The 15,422-nt window shown below is 48.0% G+C and overlaps 1 protein-coding gene across 3 annotated transcripts; it reads left to right on the top strand.

Moving 5' to 3' along the window:
• The first annotated feature begins 2,816 nt into the window (after window positions 1–2,816).
• On the top strand, window positions 2,817–14,391 carry LOC125983645 (protein tweety homolog 2-like). 3 transcript variants are annotated; one of them, XM_049745084.2, is made up of 14 exons: window positions 2,823–3,105; window positions 3,472–3,655; window positions 6,241–6,352; window positions 7,467–7,687; window positions 8,466–8,561; window positions 10,460–10,532; window positions 11,138–11,207; window positions 11,405–11,460; window positions 11,979–12,071; window positions 12,230–12,322; window positions 12,570–12,706; window positions 12,791–12,976; window positions 13,698–13,776; window positions 14,202–14,391. In XM_049745084.2, exons 1-14 carry the CDS (start codon window positions 2,964–2,966, stop codon window positions 14,256–14,258), a joined length of 1,599 nt encoding a protein of 532 aa, XP_049601041.1. In that variant the 5' UTR covers window positions 2,823–2,963; the 3' UTR covers window positions 14,259–14,391. The 3 variants fall into 3 exon arrangements, 2 of the variants coding, with proteins under 2 accessions (XP_049601041.1, XP_049601042.1); XM_049745085.2 differs by adding an exon at window positions 5,155–5,330 and having other exon boundaries at window positions 2,933–3,655; XR_011088330.1 differs by having other exon boundaries at window positions 2,817–3,105; window positions 12,570–12,976; window positions 13,698–13,913.
• The last annotated feature ends 1,031 nt before the right edge of the window (window positions 14,392–15,422 follow it).

Here is a 15,422-nt window from a genome sequence, read left to right as displayed (position 1 = left end):
CACACAAAACTTCACATAAGTCCGTACAAAATGACAAAAGTGGAAGGATGATGAATGGACGAGGTGCGACAGTGTATGTGCAAGAATAGAGGAAAATGTTTACAGGAAGGTCACTTGGAGATAAAACCAGCAGAGGTGCTAGAGGGAGAACGCCAGGATGAAGACAGCCAAGAACCCAGCCAAAGGTGATCGCCAAGGCCCAAAGACGGGAAGCAGAACAACAACCCCCACCAAGTCAAACACAGCGAATCGCCCATAATAAGCACCCAACCCCACGGAACCAGCTCTCACCGAACTAGCACCCACTCCCATGGAATCAAACTCTCCTGCGAACTTGCCCCACCCCAAAGACTCATCACCCATCAAACTCGGCCCACACCAGCATGTGCAACTGAATATAAGCTGACCAAAGAACCTTGAACGTTGCCTTTTTTGAATGGAGACTTTCTGCTCTTGAGCATTGTCGCACAAAAGGCCCAGCGCTGTATTGTACTTTCCTGCAAACAGCTTTCTTAACAAGAATTGTGATTGAACTCAACCAACCTGTGTAAGTCTAAATTTTGTTTTCGGTGTCTTAGCCTTTTCCTAAAACTGAAAAAGAAAACGAACACGCAGTGAGTAAATTGGATAACAGATGATTGGCTCTGGCTTTTGCCGTGAGGCGCGGATAATGCGCTTCCCAAATTGTGGTCCAAATCTAATAATGTCAACATTGTGCAAAGAGTGCTCTGATGTCAAACTTAACAGAACAATAACTCACCCTTGGTTGGGGGGCTGTGCAAGTGAACCACCTTTTCAGCGGTAAACTTTTGTATATCCCACCGCTCACCCTCCGCACGTCGCACAACAGACAACCATTTGTGAAATTGTGTTCTCTCCACACTCCTATTAAAACGCAAAGCCGATCAATATAACACCGCTGCTTTAGTACTTGGACCCATTCCTTATGTGTCTAGAAAGTTGATCATGTCATAAATGCATGTTGCCCTGCTGCGAGGTTGGCATGAAACATGGGTTAACATGGGTATACAGGACTGTCTCAGAAAATTAGAATATTGTGATAAAGTTCTTTATTTTCTGTAATGCAATTAAAAAAACAAAAATGTCATACATTCTGGATTCATTACAAATCAACTGAAATATTGCAAGCCTTTTATTATTTTAATATTGCTGATTATGGCACACAGCTCAAGAAAACTCAAACATCCTATCTCAAAATATTAGAATATCATGAAAAAGTATAGTAGTAGGGTATTCAACTAATCACTTGGATCGTCTAATTAACTCGGAACACCTGCAAGGGTTTCCTGAGCCTTGAAAAACACTCAGCTTGGTTCAGTAAACTAAATCACAAGCATGGGGAAGACTGCTGATCTGACTGCTGTCCAGAGGACCATCATTGACACCCTCCATCAGGAGGGTAAGACACAAAAAGAAATTTCTCAAAGAGCAAGCTGTTCACAGAGTGCAGTTTCAAAGCACATCCACAAAAAGTCTGTTGGAAGGGGGAAATGTGGCAGGAAACTGCACAACCAAGAGAGATGACCGCACCCCTAACAGCATTGTGAAGAAGAGTCGCTTCCAGAATTTGGGGGAGCTTCAAAGACAGTGGACTGAAGCTGGAGTCCAGGTATCAAAAGCCACTGTTCACAGACATGTCCAGCAAATGGGGTACAATAGCCGTATTCCCATGGTCAAGCCACTTCTGAACTCAAGACAACGGAAGAAGCGTCTGACTTGGGTTATGGAAAAGAAGCACTGGACAGTTGCAGAGTGCTCCAAAGTCCTCTTTTCAGACGAAAGCAAGTTTTGTATTTCATTTGGAAGTCAAGGCGCCAGAGTCTGGAGAAAGGCTGGAGAGGAGCAAAATCCAAGTTTCTTGAAATCCAGTGTGAAGTTCCCACAGTCAGCGATGGTTTGGGGAGCCATGTCAGCTGCTGGTGTTGGTCCACTGTGTTTCATCAAGTCCAGAATAAATGCAGATTTTAGAGCACTACATGCTGCCGTCTGCTGAAGAGCTCTAGGGAGATGATGGATTTTCATTTTCCAGCATGATCTGGTACCTGCCCACAGTGCTCAAACCACCAGTAAATGGTGTGCTGATCATGGCATTACTGTCCTTGATTGGCCTGCCAATTCTCCTGACCTGAACCCGATAGAAAATTTGTCGGGTATTGTGAAGAAGAAGCTAAAAGACACCAGACCCAACAATGCAAATGAGCTAAAGGCCGCTATTGAAGCATCCTGGGCAACCATAACACCTCAGCAATGCCACAGGCTGATTGCCTCCATGCCACGCCGCAATGATGCATTAATCCGTGCAAAAGGATTCCCAACCAAGTACTGAGTGCATTAATGCAGTGTTTCCCAACCTTTTTTGAACGAATCGTTCACTCACGAGCCAACACTAACAGCAACACACACATAAATTGAGTATGTGCCGATGCCACAACATGAAATCTCAAAATTCTCCGATTTGCCACGCATGCACGATTAGCCTTGCGGAAACTGACCTGTGGTTTGGTAATCCTGTTTACAATTCGCTCGGTATTTAATGTTGGACAATTTCCCACGGAACATCTCTCACGTGACACCGGTGTGCCGCGGCACACTGGTTGGGAAACACTGCATTAATGGACATTTTCAATTGATTTTGCTGTTATAAATATATATTTTTTAACTTGGTCTGAGGAAATATTCTAATATTTTGAGATTGGATTTTTCAGTCTTTTTAAACTGTAAGCCATAATCAGCTATATTAAAATAATAAAAGGCTTGCAATATTTCAGTTGACTTGTATTGAACGATTCGTTTGAACGAATCTTTTGAGTGAACTGATTCTAAAGATTCAGTTCACCTAAAAGAACTGGAATGCACATCACTATGTCACATGGGAAAAGGATCCTTTTTCCTCCAGCTTGAGTACCTCTTCCGGAAGAGGAGAAAAAAAAGTCTGCACCGTGATGTTGTATTCTTCGACCAGTTCATCGATTCACCGACGGCACCCGCTGTCCTCTCGCTGGTTTCATCCGTGCTGGGCTAAACAAGGGGTCGCTCAGAAGGCCCAATCGTACCTCGGTGCGCCTGCCCCGTCGTCCACAAGAGGTCAGACACGAACAGCACAAGTCGTCAATTCACGAGGGGCGCTGAATGCATGAGCTCGAGCCAAAACGCTCACGAATGAATAAAAACGATGTGCATAGATGGCGGAAGTGAATAGCTCTGCGTGTTGGGGTTGAGTATGTAGCTTGGGCTCGGGAATGGGACGGGAGGCGTGACGTAGGTGGGCCTGGGTGAGCGCCACGCCTTCCCTGTTAAGGCGGCCAAGTTGACGCGATCACTCAAGTCCCGTGCCTCGGATCCGAGCACGGAAAGCCGCATCGTGGAAGCAACCGTGGCCACTACTCGCCTTTGATACGTACCCTCCTACTCGTGGAATCCCGCAACTTTGCCTCTTGCCCCCGCCCTCAGCCGTGGATTGTCGTGGGGGCTTGGCTGTGCACCTTCGCCTGCCGCCGCCGCAGGGATGGCCACCGCCAGTCTCAACTATGTGGCTCCATGGTGGATCTACTGGCTGCACAATTTGCCTCACTTTGACTTGTCGCTCAAGCCTGTGGACAGCACCTTTAGACCCGAGCAGGAGGACTACCAGCAGGTCTGTACCACCAGGCACTCACATCGCTTAAAGTCGGGAAATTTTGGGAGCGCAAAATAAGGCTCTCGTTTTGTTTGGCTTCTTTTTATTTGTCTATGGTCCACTTTGAAAAAGCGTTTTTTGACCTGACCTGGAAAGTGTAGTGATAAGCCAGCAAGTAGGATTTCGCTGAGCTCCACCGAAGGCGCTCCCAAGAGAAGTGTCCCCAGCCAAGCTAAAATGAAGCAGTAGCGCAGCGGCATCAAAACGACTCCCCGAAAAGAAAAAGAAACAATGTGCCAGTTTGTGGCTGTGTTGAATCAACACGAGCGCTAGCTACAGCATCAATGTGTCAATTTTGGACAGCTGACTGCACAGGGACGTTCGCTACTCCAAGTTTTCTTCCGGACTGACAACACTCAATTCTTTAATATTGGGTGGTACCCCTCGTACTTTTGATACATATTTTTTTCTACTAAACCAGTGACGGGTCATTTTAAAGACAGATCTTTTGCTTATGTCCAGGGATGAGAAATTTCCGCGGATCCGCGGATTTCCGTGTTTTTTTCCGTCTAAAGTATTTTCGTGAATCATGTAAATCCATTGAAAAAAAATATATTTTTTTATAGATGGGGGGAGCGGCCGGGTAGCTGGCCGGGCAACGTTAGCCTCGGTGACTCGCGGGCATACCCCCGCCCGCCGCGACAGCGTATATTCAACCCCCCCCCCCCCCCCCCCACCCACCCCCCGCAACTTTTCCGTGCTTTTTCACATTTGCCATTCTCATCCCTGTATGACTGACTAAAGGCGAAAGAGTCATGCTGCAATCCTTCAATAGAGAATTTCATCATCCGTCTGTCCATCCATCCATCCATCCATCCATCCATCCATCCATCCATCCATCCATCCATCCATCCATCCATCCATCCATCCATCATCAGTACTGCTTGTCCCCACGGGGATCGCGGGCATGCTGGAATCTATACCAGACGTCAATGGGTAATTGGAAATAAAAGCCATGCACTCAACACATGTTGGTGCCAAAAAACATGTACACATGCACTACGGATATGGCACCTTAAAGAGAGGAATGACACTCTATCTGTTCTTGTCCTTCCCGAGTTCTTAACATGCGTGTCGAGTCCAAAATATTGCATGCAGAATGACATGCGGCCACTTAGTGAGCCTCGGGTGGCGGCCAAAGCGAGCAAGCTCATCAACGAAGCCTCGTCAGGAGATGTTTGTGTCTTTTTGCCTCCCTGAGCACTGGTTTGGTCTCCATCCCCCGGGCTCACGCTCCTTAATCACAAGACCAAATGAAAGCCAATCTGTCACGTGCCGTGCTCGCCTTCCCTTTTGGCTATGCTCGCCTCGTCGACCTGCCGCCATCGACCAGAAAACCTGCATTTTCTCACCCTCGTTGCCTTTAGGGAACAAACAAACAAACAAGCAAACATCTGTCACGCCTTTGTTGAGCAAATATCTGTCTTTCTTCTTCTGCCTCTCTCTCATTCTGCCAGTCTGTGGCGGTCCTGGCCTGTGTAGGAGCGGTGGGCCTCAGTCTGAGCCTGGTGCTTTTGGTTCTCTTCTTGGTCTGCTCGCGTATCTGCCGCAGGGACGCGCACGAAGACGTCAAAAGGCCCGAGAGGACCCGCTGCGCGACGTGGTCGGTCGTCGTCACCGCTCTCATCGTATGGTCAGTCGCACCCGTGGAGGAATGGAGGAGAGCGATACCCGAGCCAATTCAAAGAATCACGCTTAGCCTCGCTGCGACAACCGTCTCTGTCGGTCTGCATGTGCGTGGCTGCAGTCTCGCATGCCGGGGCAGCTGGCGCCCGCTTCAACTTGTGACGCTAAGTGTCGGCCACTAATGCACTTAGCCCATTTGACGATTCCAGGGAGAGTGCGTAGACACAAGTCCCGTTGTGATGCTAAGTGAGTGAGCGTGATGCCGTTGAAGGCGGCGTTTGTTACGCACGTTGCATCTGTGCCAGGCGCTCCGCTTTGTTTTTCCCTTCGCTAATGCCTTTATATTGGCCGCAAACGCCCGTATATGACATTCAATTAAATGACGGAATGGCGAATTAAATGTTCTGCAGAGGCTTTGATCGCGACATGCCGATGGAACTCGGCCACTCTCAGAGCTCCGTGTGGACCACTCGGAGCTGGCAATTGCGATAGCTAACAAAAATAAGGGACTGCGAGGTAGGCGAGTGGCTTCTGACAGCAGCTAGAGCGGGTTTGGGTCGCAATCTCAACCGGCGTCAAGTAGCGATTTGTAGTTTGCAGACGCTGTCGCAGGGCCTTTGTGAGGCGTCTGGTGGCACGACGGATGGCAAACTATTTCCATTTATATCCTATTCATGACTATCACGTCACATTGTCGCCGCGAGCGCCCGTGTTTCCGTTTCGGGCAAACCTCGTGGCGATGAGTGCAGTTCCCAGCACGGGAAAGGAGCAGTCTCGTGCCTCTGTTTTCTCCCCATTTGCCGAGCGCTTCAATGCTCGAGGTATCGCAGTAAGCTGTTGTCACCGAAGGTGCAAGCGGATGGAGGAGAAGTGCTGCCGCCCATTTTGATGCTGTGCCCGCCCCTTCGCATTCGCAGTTGTGCTGTGGCAGTGGGTTTCTATGGAAACAGCGAGACCAACGATGGCGTGCACCGGTTCACCTATTCCATCTCCAACGCTAATCGGACTTTGGGCGTCATCGACAGCCTGGTAAGAAATGATTTCCTCGCTCTTGTTATCTCCAATGGCCTAGCGTCGTTTCGAACTAATCAACGAGTACACGAGGAGGAGCTTGTCAGTTTGGCGACGGTATCAACAATCGTTGTCCTCTTGGACTTGTTCCATGTATTAAGTAGCGACCGTTCAGTATGTGTGTGTGATTTAATGATTTAACCAGGCAATGAATATGTCTAAAGTGTGAAACAAAAATTGGTCTTTTCTGAAATGGCTCTCTTTAAGTCTTTTAATGCAGCTTTTAGGTGGCAGTGCAGCACAAGCTCCTCATTTGTGAGCTATTTAAACAGAAAACGGCATTCAGCGCACCCCGTGGTGGCGCCTCCCCCCGGGCGGCCGCTTTTTGCCTAATAGGGATGCTTGCTGCGTGCCTGTTGGGCCTGACCTGCATTCGCAAAGTGAGTCTATGGGGAGGGGAGAGGGAAGGAGGCGCTTGGATTGATTAAGCCAATCCTTTGTACTGTGCGACGGGGCGAGATAGCATGAGTGTGTGCGTATCATTTGCAGAACATCGGCAGGAGTGCTTTCAATATGGGCCGCTATCTGTTTGCAAGCTCATCTCTCACCCTCTTTCTTTCTCACGCCCTTGGCTCTCCAAAGCTCGAATGTAATCAAGTGCAAGCCTCGAGGGGAGTGTTTATCTTCTTTGTGGCTCCGGCGTGGGGTCTCAGCCGTGAGCACCAGACGCGGAGGGGTCTCATAGATGAGCAAAACAACGTCTGTTCAGTGGAGCTTTCGACCAAAGAGAACACGACAGCGTCACTGCTGCATGCGCACGTGTTTGTATGAGTACAAGACAAGAGTGAGTCTTTTGTGATGATCCGATCCTAAGTGGTGCTTCCCGGCCTGGCAGCCCACGTAGCGATCGCTGCGGACGAACGCTACTCTGACCTTTTGAGATGCGCCATCGGTCCACGGGGGCTCCAGACCCGTGAAAATCGCTGTCGGGCTTCCCGTGAGATTTCCCGTCCAAATCATGCCGGCCGCGGCTCGACACACAGGTCAATGGAGACAGGCAAAAGCACTCGGCACATGTCTGCGAGCACATTTTGAGGAATGGGCCAACTGGCATCTCTGCCTCCCCATTTAGTCGGCGGACTCTCTAGGAAGTGCGCAAACGGGCGTCCAGCGGCACCTGGAGCGTCTGGATGAGATCTTGGCCGCACGGGCCGACTACCTTCAGGCTCTGCACTTCGTGCGGCTGATGGTGAACAACATCATCCGGGAGCTGAATGCCCTGCCCAACCTCGACAAAGCCAATGTGGGGCTGACGGCCGCCGCGGCCCACGCCGCCTTCATTGAGTATTACAGGTGCGCACGCCCTTGAGAGCTTGCTTTGCTGTTTTGAACTTTTTGTTCTGTCCCGATTGCTAACTTAATGGTGCTAAAATGAAGTGCCCTTTGTGTTTTGTCTCCGAGCCACTGGAATGCTGCTCCTCTAATTGAGTGCAGTGACTCAAACCGCAAGGGCGAAAAAATGAACAAAAATAAAACTGGAGGCGGCCAAATATTTTTAATAAACATGAGGAAAACCTCAAAGTTGGTCAAGCAAAAATGAGTGCAAATGAATTGGAAATTTCATGTTAATGCAGGGAGGATGACTTACAGAGGTTACAACCTTGCAAAGTGTCTCGTGGTTGATATTTGCATCTAAGTCTTGTCTCAATTAGGCTCACAGGTTAGCTTGTAGTTCATCCCGGCTGGCTTTAGGCCAGAGGCGGCCTGGTCGCCGTCAATTGGCAGGGCTCCTTTCCCACAGATGGCCAAGCATGCTCATCATTGACGAGGGCATTTGATGCGCTCTCCCTCCTTCTCATGGCCTCCTCGTCTGGCCGCTAAGTGCCGTCTTCACACAGATGGATTCTAAGCGTCCGTATGCGGAGGCCTCGGCATGCGCTCACGTGCTCCCCGGTGACCTTAATGTCCATATTTATGAAGCGGCCGGCGGATGTCTACTCTTTGAAATTGCGAGCAATCGATACTTCTTTTCTTGCTCAGCGGGCCAGCTGAAAAAAAAAAGAGTATTGGAGTGGACTGTAGTGGCGCGCCACAAGTGACCAGCGTTTGCTTCCGTGTCGTCTGCTTCTAGATGGCTGACCTACCTGCTCCTGCTGATCCTGGATCTGCTCATCTGTCTGGCCGTCTGTTTGGGGATGACCAAGCAGTCTCGGTGGCTGCTCGTCATGTGAGTTGGAGTCCCCTGCTGCTGCTGTTCTTGCGTGCCCTCGCCTTTGCCCTCGCCTTTGCCCTTGCCTTTGGCATAAATTAAATTCAACTCTGATTTAATTCAGAAGGATTTTCTTTTCTCTTTGCAATTGCTTTTATGATACATTTTCTTACTTTAGCTTGTGGGTCATAGAAGCAGCCCACGTTAAAACAAATTGCAAATTGATTGCAGTGTGGTAAAGCCATCAGAGCAGTAGCTCTCTGATGGCATTTTTTTGCACAGTGACATTATTTGCTTTTGTTTCGTGGAAAGTGCAACATTTGGGGATGCGCTCAGGATATTTGGCCGGGTGGAGCTTACTTGTGCATTCACACGATGCTTAAACAAAAACAGCGTGAATGGGAATAATGGATTGCAGAGCACACGCTCCAGACTTCCTATCACGTTTGGCCAATCCAGCACTGCCCACGCCTTGGGCGCTAACAGACCAGACGCCGCTTCCTTCTCCTCCTCATGGCGCTCACTAATGCCTATTGATCGGGCCCGAGGCCGGATGAGCATGCAGCTCCCTTCGCTAATGATGAAGTGCTCTCAGACTTCTTTATTGACGCCTTATTGATCAGGAACGTGCACGCTTCATTCGGCGAAGAAGCAAAGGCTGCTGCTGCAAAGGGTCAAAGTACACCAGGGGTCACCAACCTTTCTTAAACCGAGAGCTACTTCCTGGGTACTGATTAAGGCAAAGGGCTACCAGTTTGACACACACTTCTGAAATAGCCAATTTGCTCAATTTGGCTTTCACTATGTGCTATTATTGTCATTTCCAGTTCACATGTAAGTGTGATTTTAACAAGAATAGCAAAAATACAGTCAAACCTTGTTTTCTTACCACAATCCGTTCCAGAAGGCGGTTCGAGAAGCAAATCGGTCGAATTCGGAATCTATTTTTCCCATTACAAATAATGGAATTTTTAAGCATTTTTTCACTTGCGCATATTTGTCCGATCGCGCAACTGTAGCGCACCGCCGAACGCACAACCGTAGCGCGTTGCCCACCGCACAACTGCACCGCGCAACTGCATCGCGCTGGTCACATTATTGTGACAGAGCCGTCGCTGAAATTTAGAAAATATTTTTAAAATCCTGATGTACTTTCCAAAATTTAAGTGGACCTAAGTGCGCAGGGAGCTTAATTTTGTCCGATCGCGCAACTGAAGCGCACCGCCGAATGCGCAACTGCACCGCGCTGGTCGCATTAATGTAACAGAGCCGTCGCTAAAATTTACAAAATACTCTAAATCTAAGTCCTGATGTACTTTCCAAAATGTAAGTGGGCCTAAGTGCGCAGGAAGCTTAATATGGTCCAATCGCGTAACCGCAGCGCGCCGGGCTCTCACTGTCACATTACTTTAAGAGCGTTTTTGTGTTTTAGGATGGCTTTACTGCTCCCACTTGCTTTCGTTGGAGGCATGATTAGGGGTTAATACAATCCTCAAAGTAACGAAAATACAATAACAACGGAGTCAGTCGGCATCCGGGCCGCGCAGTCGGGTTTTCTCGGGTCCTCCCGGCTCATCTCGCGAGGTTCGACCTCTGAATTTTGTTGGACAACCGAAGCAAAAAAATCTAGAATTTTTTGTTCAAATTCCGATTTGTTCGAGAACCAGGACGTTCGTAAACCGAGGTTTGACTGTAAAATAAATAGATGCAGCTCACTGACAAGTGCCGCTATTTGAGCTAATTTTAGAACAGTCCTGCGGGCGACTCGTGCTGTCCTCACGGGCGACCTGGTGCCCGCGGGCACCGTGTTGGTGACCCCTGAAGTACACCAACTCCAACAAAGATGCCCCATCCGTGTGTGCGTGCCCATGTCTCAGCCGTCTTGTCTTTGTGTGTGAATATTGCTCACCATGCAGGATGATGGCCTTGGTGGTGCTGTCTGTGATCCTGAGCTGGGTCTCACTGGGAGCCAGCTGGGCTACAGCTGTGGTGAGTTGATGCTGGCTTCTTGTTTTTGGGGGGGTCTCTTCATCTATTTAGGTTTCTTTCGCTCAATCAGTCACGTCGTAAAGCTGATTATAAACTCAGCAGCTTTTCTGCATAATCATGGTTGTAAACAACACTCCCTGCCCGGCGTTAATTACACCTCGGAAATCTGTCTTTGTTGTGTGCTGCTTTAGTTTTGCAATAAATCCTCCTTGTTTTCAAGCTGAGTGTCGTCTCGCACACGTTTGGGCTTAACGTGGTAATGGAGAGTCCGCATTTGGGGCACAGTAAGGGGTACTAAGCGATCCCCACCCTGAATCTCCTGGAGGTATTGTGGAATTGAGGATCATTTGACGGATTAGGCGTCTGGACAGATGCGGCGGACTAAGCCCGGGGTGGTGACCTAACCCAAAGCGCAGCACAGACATCCGCTGCCATTCAATGCACATTTTGCTACACATGACAAACAGGAGCCATGAAATACTTGCCGCACGACATAATATTCGTACGCGCCGACCGCTGATTCGAAATTGCAAAGTACAAGGTGTCGATCAAAGGCTGGTGTGCTGACGGGCCTCTCGGCACGTGTGTGTTGTGTCGTCACACAGGGCACCGCCGACTTCTGCGTGTCTCCCGACAAGTTTATTGTCAACCGAAGCAAAGAATTCCTCAGTGCGGGTACGTCGGTGAATGATTGAGCGGCGTTCCACTCTGGCACAAAAACAGAGACTGCTGCAACCTTTCTCACATTTTGCCGACATCACAACTGGCCAGTTGCAAAGTGGCAGGAAATGAAAACTGCTCCAATGACTCTTCATTTTTCCATCTTCATGAAATATGAGCTCAGACTTAGACTGTTTCTTCTCCCCCGGTAGATATTGCTCACTATTATTTGTTCTGCAGTCCGAATCTACCCAACCCCTTCCAACAGGTACACACACACACACACACACATACACACACAATTAGTTCACGCAAGGCGATTCCTCTTTGCCCCCCGTCGCTTGCTACCTGCCTTCGCAAGCGACACGAGTCATTCCTAGCTCACAGGTTAACGGATAGCAACAGCAACGAGAGCGCCATTCAGATGTGTGCACCTCTTTGAAAGGGAGGCTTGATCAGGACGAGGACTAGCGAAGGAAAGGAGTAGACATTTGATGAAAACCGCTCCAGAAGTGGAGATGCTCTCGGATGCCCTCCTTTTCTTTTTCACTAGTTTTGCGTTTTCAACACCCATGGTGAATCATTGCAGGCCAGCCATGGCGGATCATAGCAGGCCTTAGCACTCCTGCTCCTCATTTAGGGATTAAGTGCGGCTTGTTAAGGATAATCCGGTCTCCTGATCAACTCCAATGTTTGGGTGGTGTTCCTTTGAAGAATGAATCAAGTGGGCCTTCCTATTGCTTGTCGACAGTCCTTTAGCGTATAATGCTTTTTTTGCGTCCACAGTCGCTGACAGTCTGCCAGCGCTCGCTAACCACCATGCAGATCCAGATCCAGGGTTTGCTGCAGTTCTCTATGCCCGCCTTCCCCACCGCCGAGGTATGACGTCGACGAGACCGCTGTGAAGGCTGTTGGAGGGGACAAACAAACACAATGATCCCTTTTGCTCCTATTTGTTTTTCAAAACCGTTGAGTCGGCCAGCTCGTGTGCTCACTCCTTAACTTATCTTTGACGCAGCGCTCTTTGTTTCACGCAGAGAGACCTGTTAGGCATCCAGCGCCTGTTGAATGCCAGCGAATTCAATCTGCACCAGCTGACAGCCTTGCTTGATTGTCGCGGACTGCACAAGGTGAGCTTTTTGCCTGATGCTGCGCAAATAGTGCTATTTTGATGGACCTCATGAGGCCTGATTTATTTGCTGTGGTCTTCATTAGCACTGAGTGAATTTTGATTCATGCCAGATAAAGCCTTCGTTCTCTGAAAGCCCTCTTATCTCACCCTGTGGCTGGAGTCACAGTGTGTGCTTTGAGTAACACATTTCAGATTTCAGCAGCACACACAGATGCGGCTTACCTGGCTGTGGCTTTGTGGTGCAGGACTACCTGGACGGCCTAATGGGCATATGCTACGATGGCGTGGAAGGCCTCCTCTACGTGGCTTTGTTCTCCCTGCTGGCGGCGTGCACGCGCTCTGCCATGCTGTGTGCCATTTGGCGAGTGTGGACGCTAATCGGGTGATGAGCGACCCCCCCACACAGACACACACACACACACACTGTCCGCACTGCTTATCTCTCGTGCGCTTTGCCGCCGCATAGAAACAAAGAATATGACGACATAGACGAGGAGGACCCGTTCAACCCTCAAGCTCGCCGCATGTCCTATAACGCCAGGAAGTCCAACATCCACAGCTTCTGCAGCGACACCAGCAGTGCTGGCAGCCAGGCCAGCATCCATCCTCCGCCTCAGGCGGCCGCCGCTGTGCTGCCCGCCCCAGAATACATGTAAACGGAGAATTTTCAAATCAAATTTTTCCTTTGAGAACAATGGAAATGTTGTCACTGGGGATGCCAAATTGGCCATCCGGCGCAATTAAGGTTTTTTTTTGTAACGGACCTAACTGTGAGCTTAGACAAAACAAAACCATTCAAACTTATAGGATAGAAAAACAAATGTAGTCCTGAAGTTAAGCCTTGGGGTACACTGCTTTTAAGGGTGAGTTTGCAACAAACCGGTAGCAAGATTCATATGATCACATAGAACGCACATTTAGCTTCCACCAAATTGCTGCACTACCAGCGCTAAGCTGGCATTAGCTCTGCGAACAAGGTGACATTAGCCACGGCTGCTATGTTGATAGCATGACTTATTTGTTATGTAGCACGACTACTTTTATTTTGCGGAGGTGCATATTCTACCATAGTTTCAGCATGTGTGTACAGCAAATAGCAGTAATGCCTTCTTTGTCCAATTGGTAGCTTTTTCCTCGGGTGTGATGGGTTTTCAAAACGCCTGCCAGAGTGAACTGTTATATCCTCAAGATCATTTCCCTAGTGTAATGGCTGGCAGCTTTAACAAATACACTGTGACAAAAAGGGTTTTTTTCGGGGGGAAAACGCCCCCTGAAAACGATTGCAGTCTAGCACATTGTTTCTTTTTTTTTTTTATTTCTTTACTACTTCCTTTCCTAATATGTCACCATCTTTCCCACTCGTTGCCTCCTAGGAATCAGTCCATGCTGTTTGGCGGGAGCCCTCGGTACGAGAATGTCCCGTTGATATGCAGAGGATCCCCACCCCCGTCGGTGCGTTTGCCCTATGCCGCCCTGGTGTCCCAAGTGTGACCACGCCAACCCCCCCCCAACCCCAACCACACACCCCCACCCGGATGTTCACAACATGAAACGAGGATGAAGTGCAGGTGGTGTAAGACTGCCCTCTGGTGGGTCATTATCCGGCTAGCCTTAATTTCCATCGTTTCTTTCAAAAGAGAAATGCGTGCAAAAAAACCTACAAAGGCCGTGACACCAGACTGCATTCATCCTAGAAATGTGTTGTTGAGCTATTGGAAGATCATAAACGTACTTGACACTCGCCACTTTGTTTGTTTCTCATCGTCGACTGTGATTGAACTGGACTTTCTTGCATGTTTGTTTCTAAATGGGCCGATTGTCCTCCACACGCTGCATGCTGGTGTGCCAAGCGTCATTTTCATGGTTTCTCCCCACAGTACTCACCCGGTACGAGGACAACTTACCTGTCCACAACCGAAGTCCAGATCCGATGACACTTTGGCCCAGACTTCCAGGTGTAGAGGAACCGCCATGACAATTAAGCAGAAATTGTTGCTTTTCTCTAGAGAATGTATCCAAACTGTTTGATGCATTTTTATTGTATGCAAGTAAACTCATGTTTGCCAACCTCGTGTCATTTATATCATTGTGTTGCATTATGACACTTAATTCATGATTTGATCAAAGGACCAGAAAGATGTGAACATATTCCAGCGGTTTCCCAAGGATTTGTGCCAAAGGCCGAACCAGCTGTTCCCTATTGCGAACTTGCACTACCCAACTGAGAATCTTCCGGACATCTAGGCTAAAATCCGTCTACAATACGTCTATATATCAAGGTTTTTTAGACGTCTATTGCTTAGACATCTAAGCATAGCCGTCTAATAGACGTCTATGTATAGATAGACGTCTATTAGACGTCTATGTATAGATAGACGTCTATTAGACGACTATGCTTAGATGCGTCTGTAGCATAGCCGTCTAGTATACGTTCTTGATGTTCTTCCAGGATGTGAAAATTTACATCATTTTCAGTAACAGTCATACTTCCGTTAGTCGTGGATATAAATACACCTTTTGATGTTAAAATTAACCAAAACGATTAATTAAATCTAAATGAAAGCATTTTTCAAACATTATCCAACCATCACAAACATGAATGTGCAATGTTTTTAATTATATCACGTTTAAAAAATAAAAAAATATACATACAATATTTTTTAAAATGGGGGCTATTTTACTAGAGAACAAAACTACTAAGTTGCAATATAAATATATAAATACTTTTTATGTAGGACATATTAAATAAACAAAACAACCTATTTTGGGGGAAACAGGGGGGAAACAAAATAAACATCACTCTCTTGTGGGCTTTTGATAGCCCCCTCTGCCACTCAGCGCTGGAGCCTGTTTTAATTTTAAAGCCATTGCTGTCCTTGTTTTATCATCCGTGGCCTCTTTGTGTGTGTTCCTAACAGCTACAAACAAAGATGAACTCAATGGACATCGGGCACCACCCATTGTAGACTTTGGGGTTGAAAAAAAACAACTACCTTTAAAATTGTTTTTCCTTGATATATACGTCATGTCAGTTGCACATTCCGAACATGAAGCAATCGCACAGGAACAAGCAGACAGTTTTTTTTTTTTTAATTTAC

This window comes from Syngnathus scovelli, chromosome 16 (assembly GCF_024217435.2).
Source record: "Syngnathus scovelli strain Florida chromosome 16, RoL_Ssco_1.2, whole genome shotgun sequence".
NCBI classification, from domain to species: Eukaryota; Metazoa; Chordata; class Actinopteri; order Syngnathiformes; family Syngnathidae; genus Syngnathus; species Syngnathus scovelli.
This window is presented reverse-complemented; position numbering and strand designations above follow the sequence as displayed.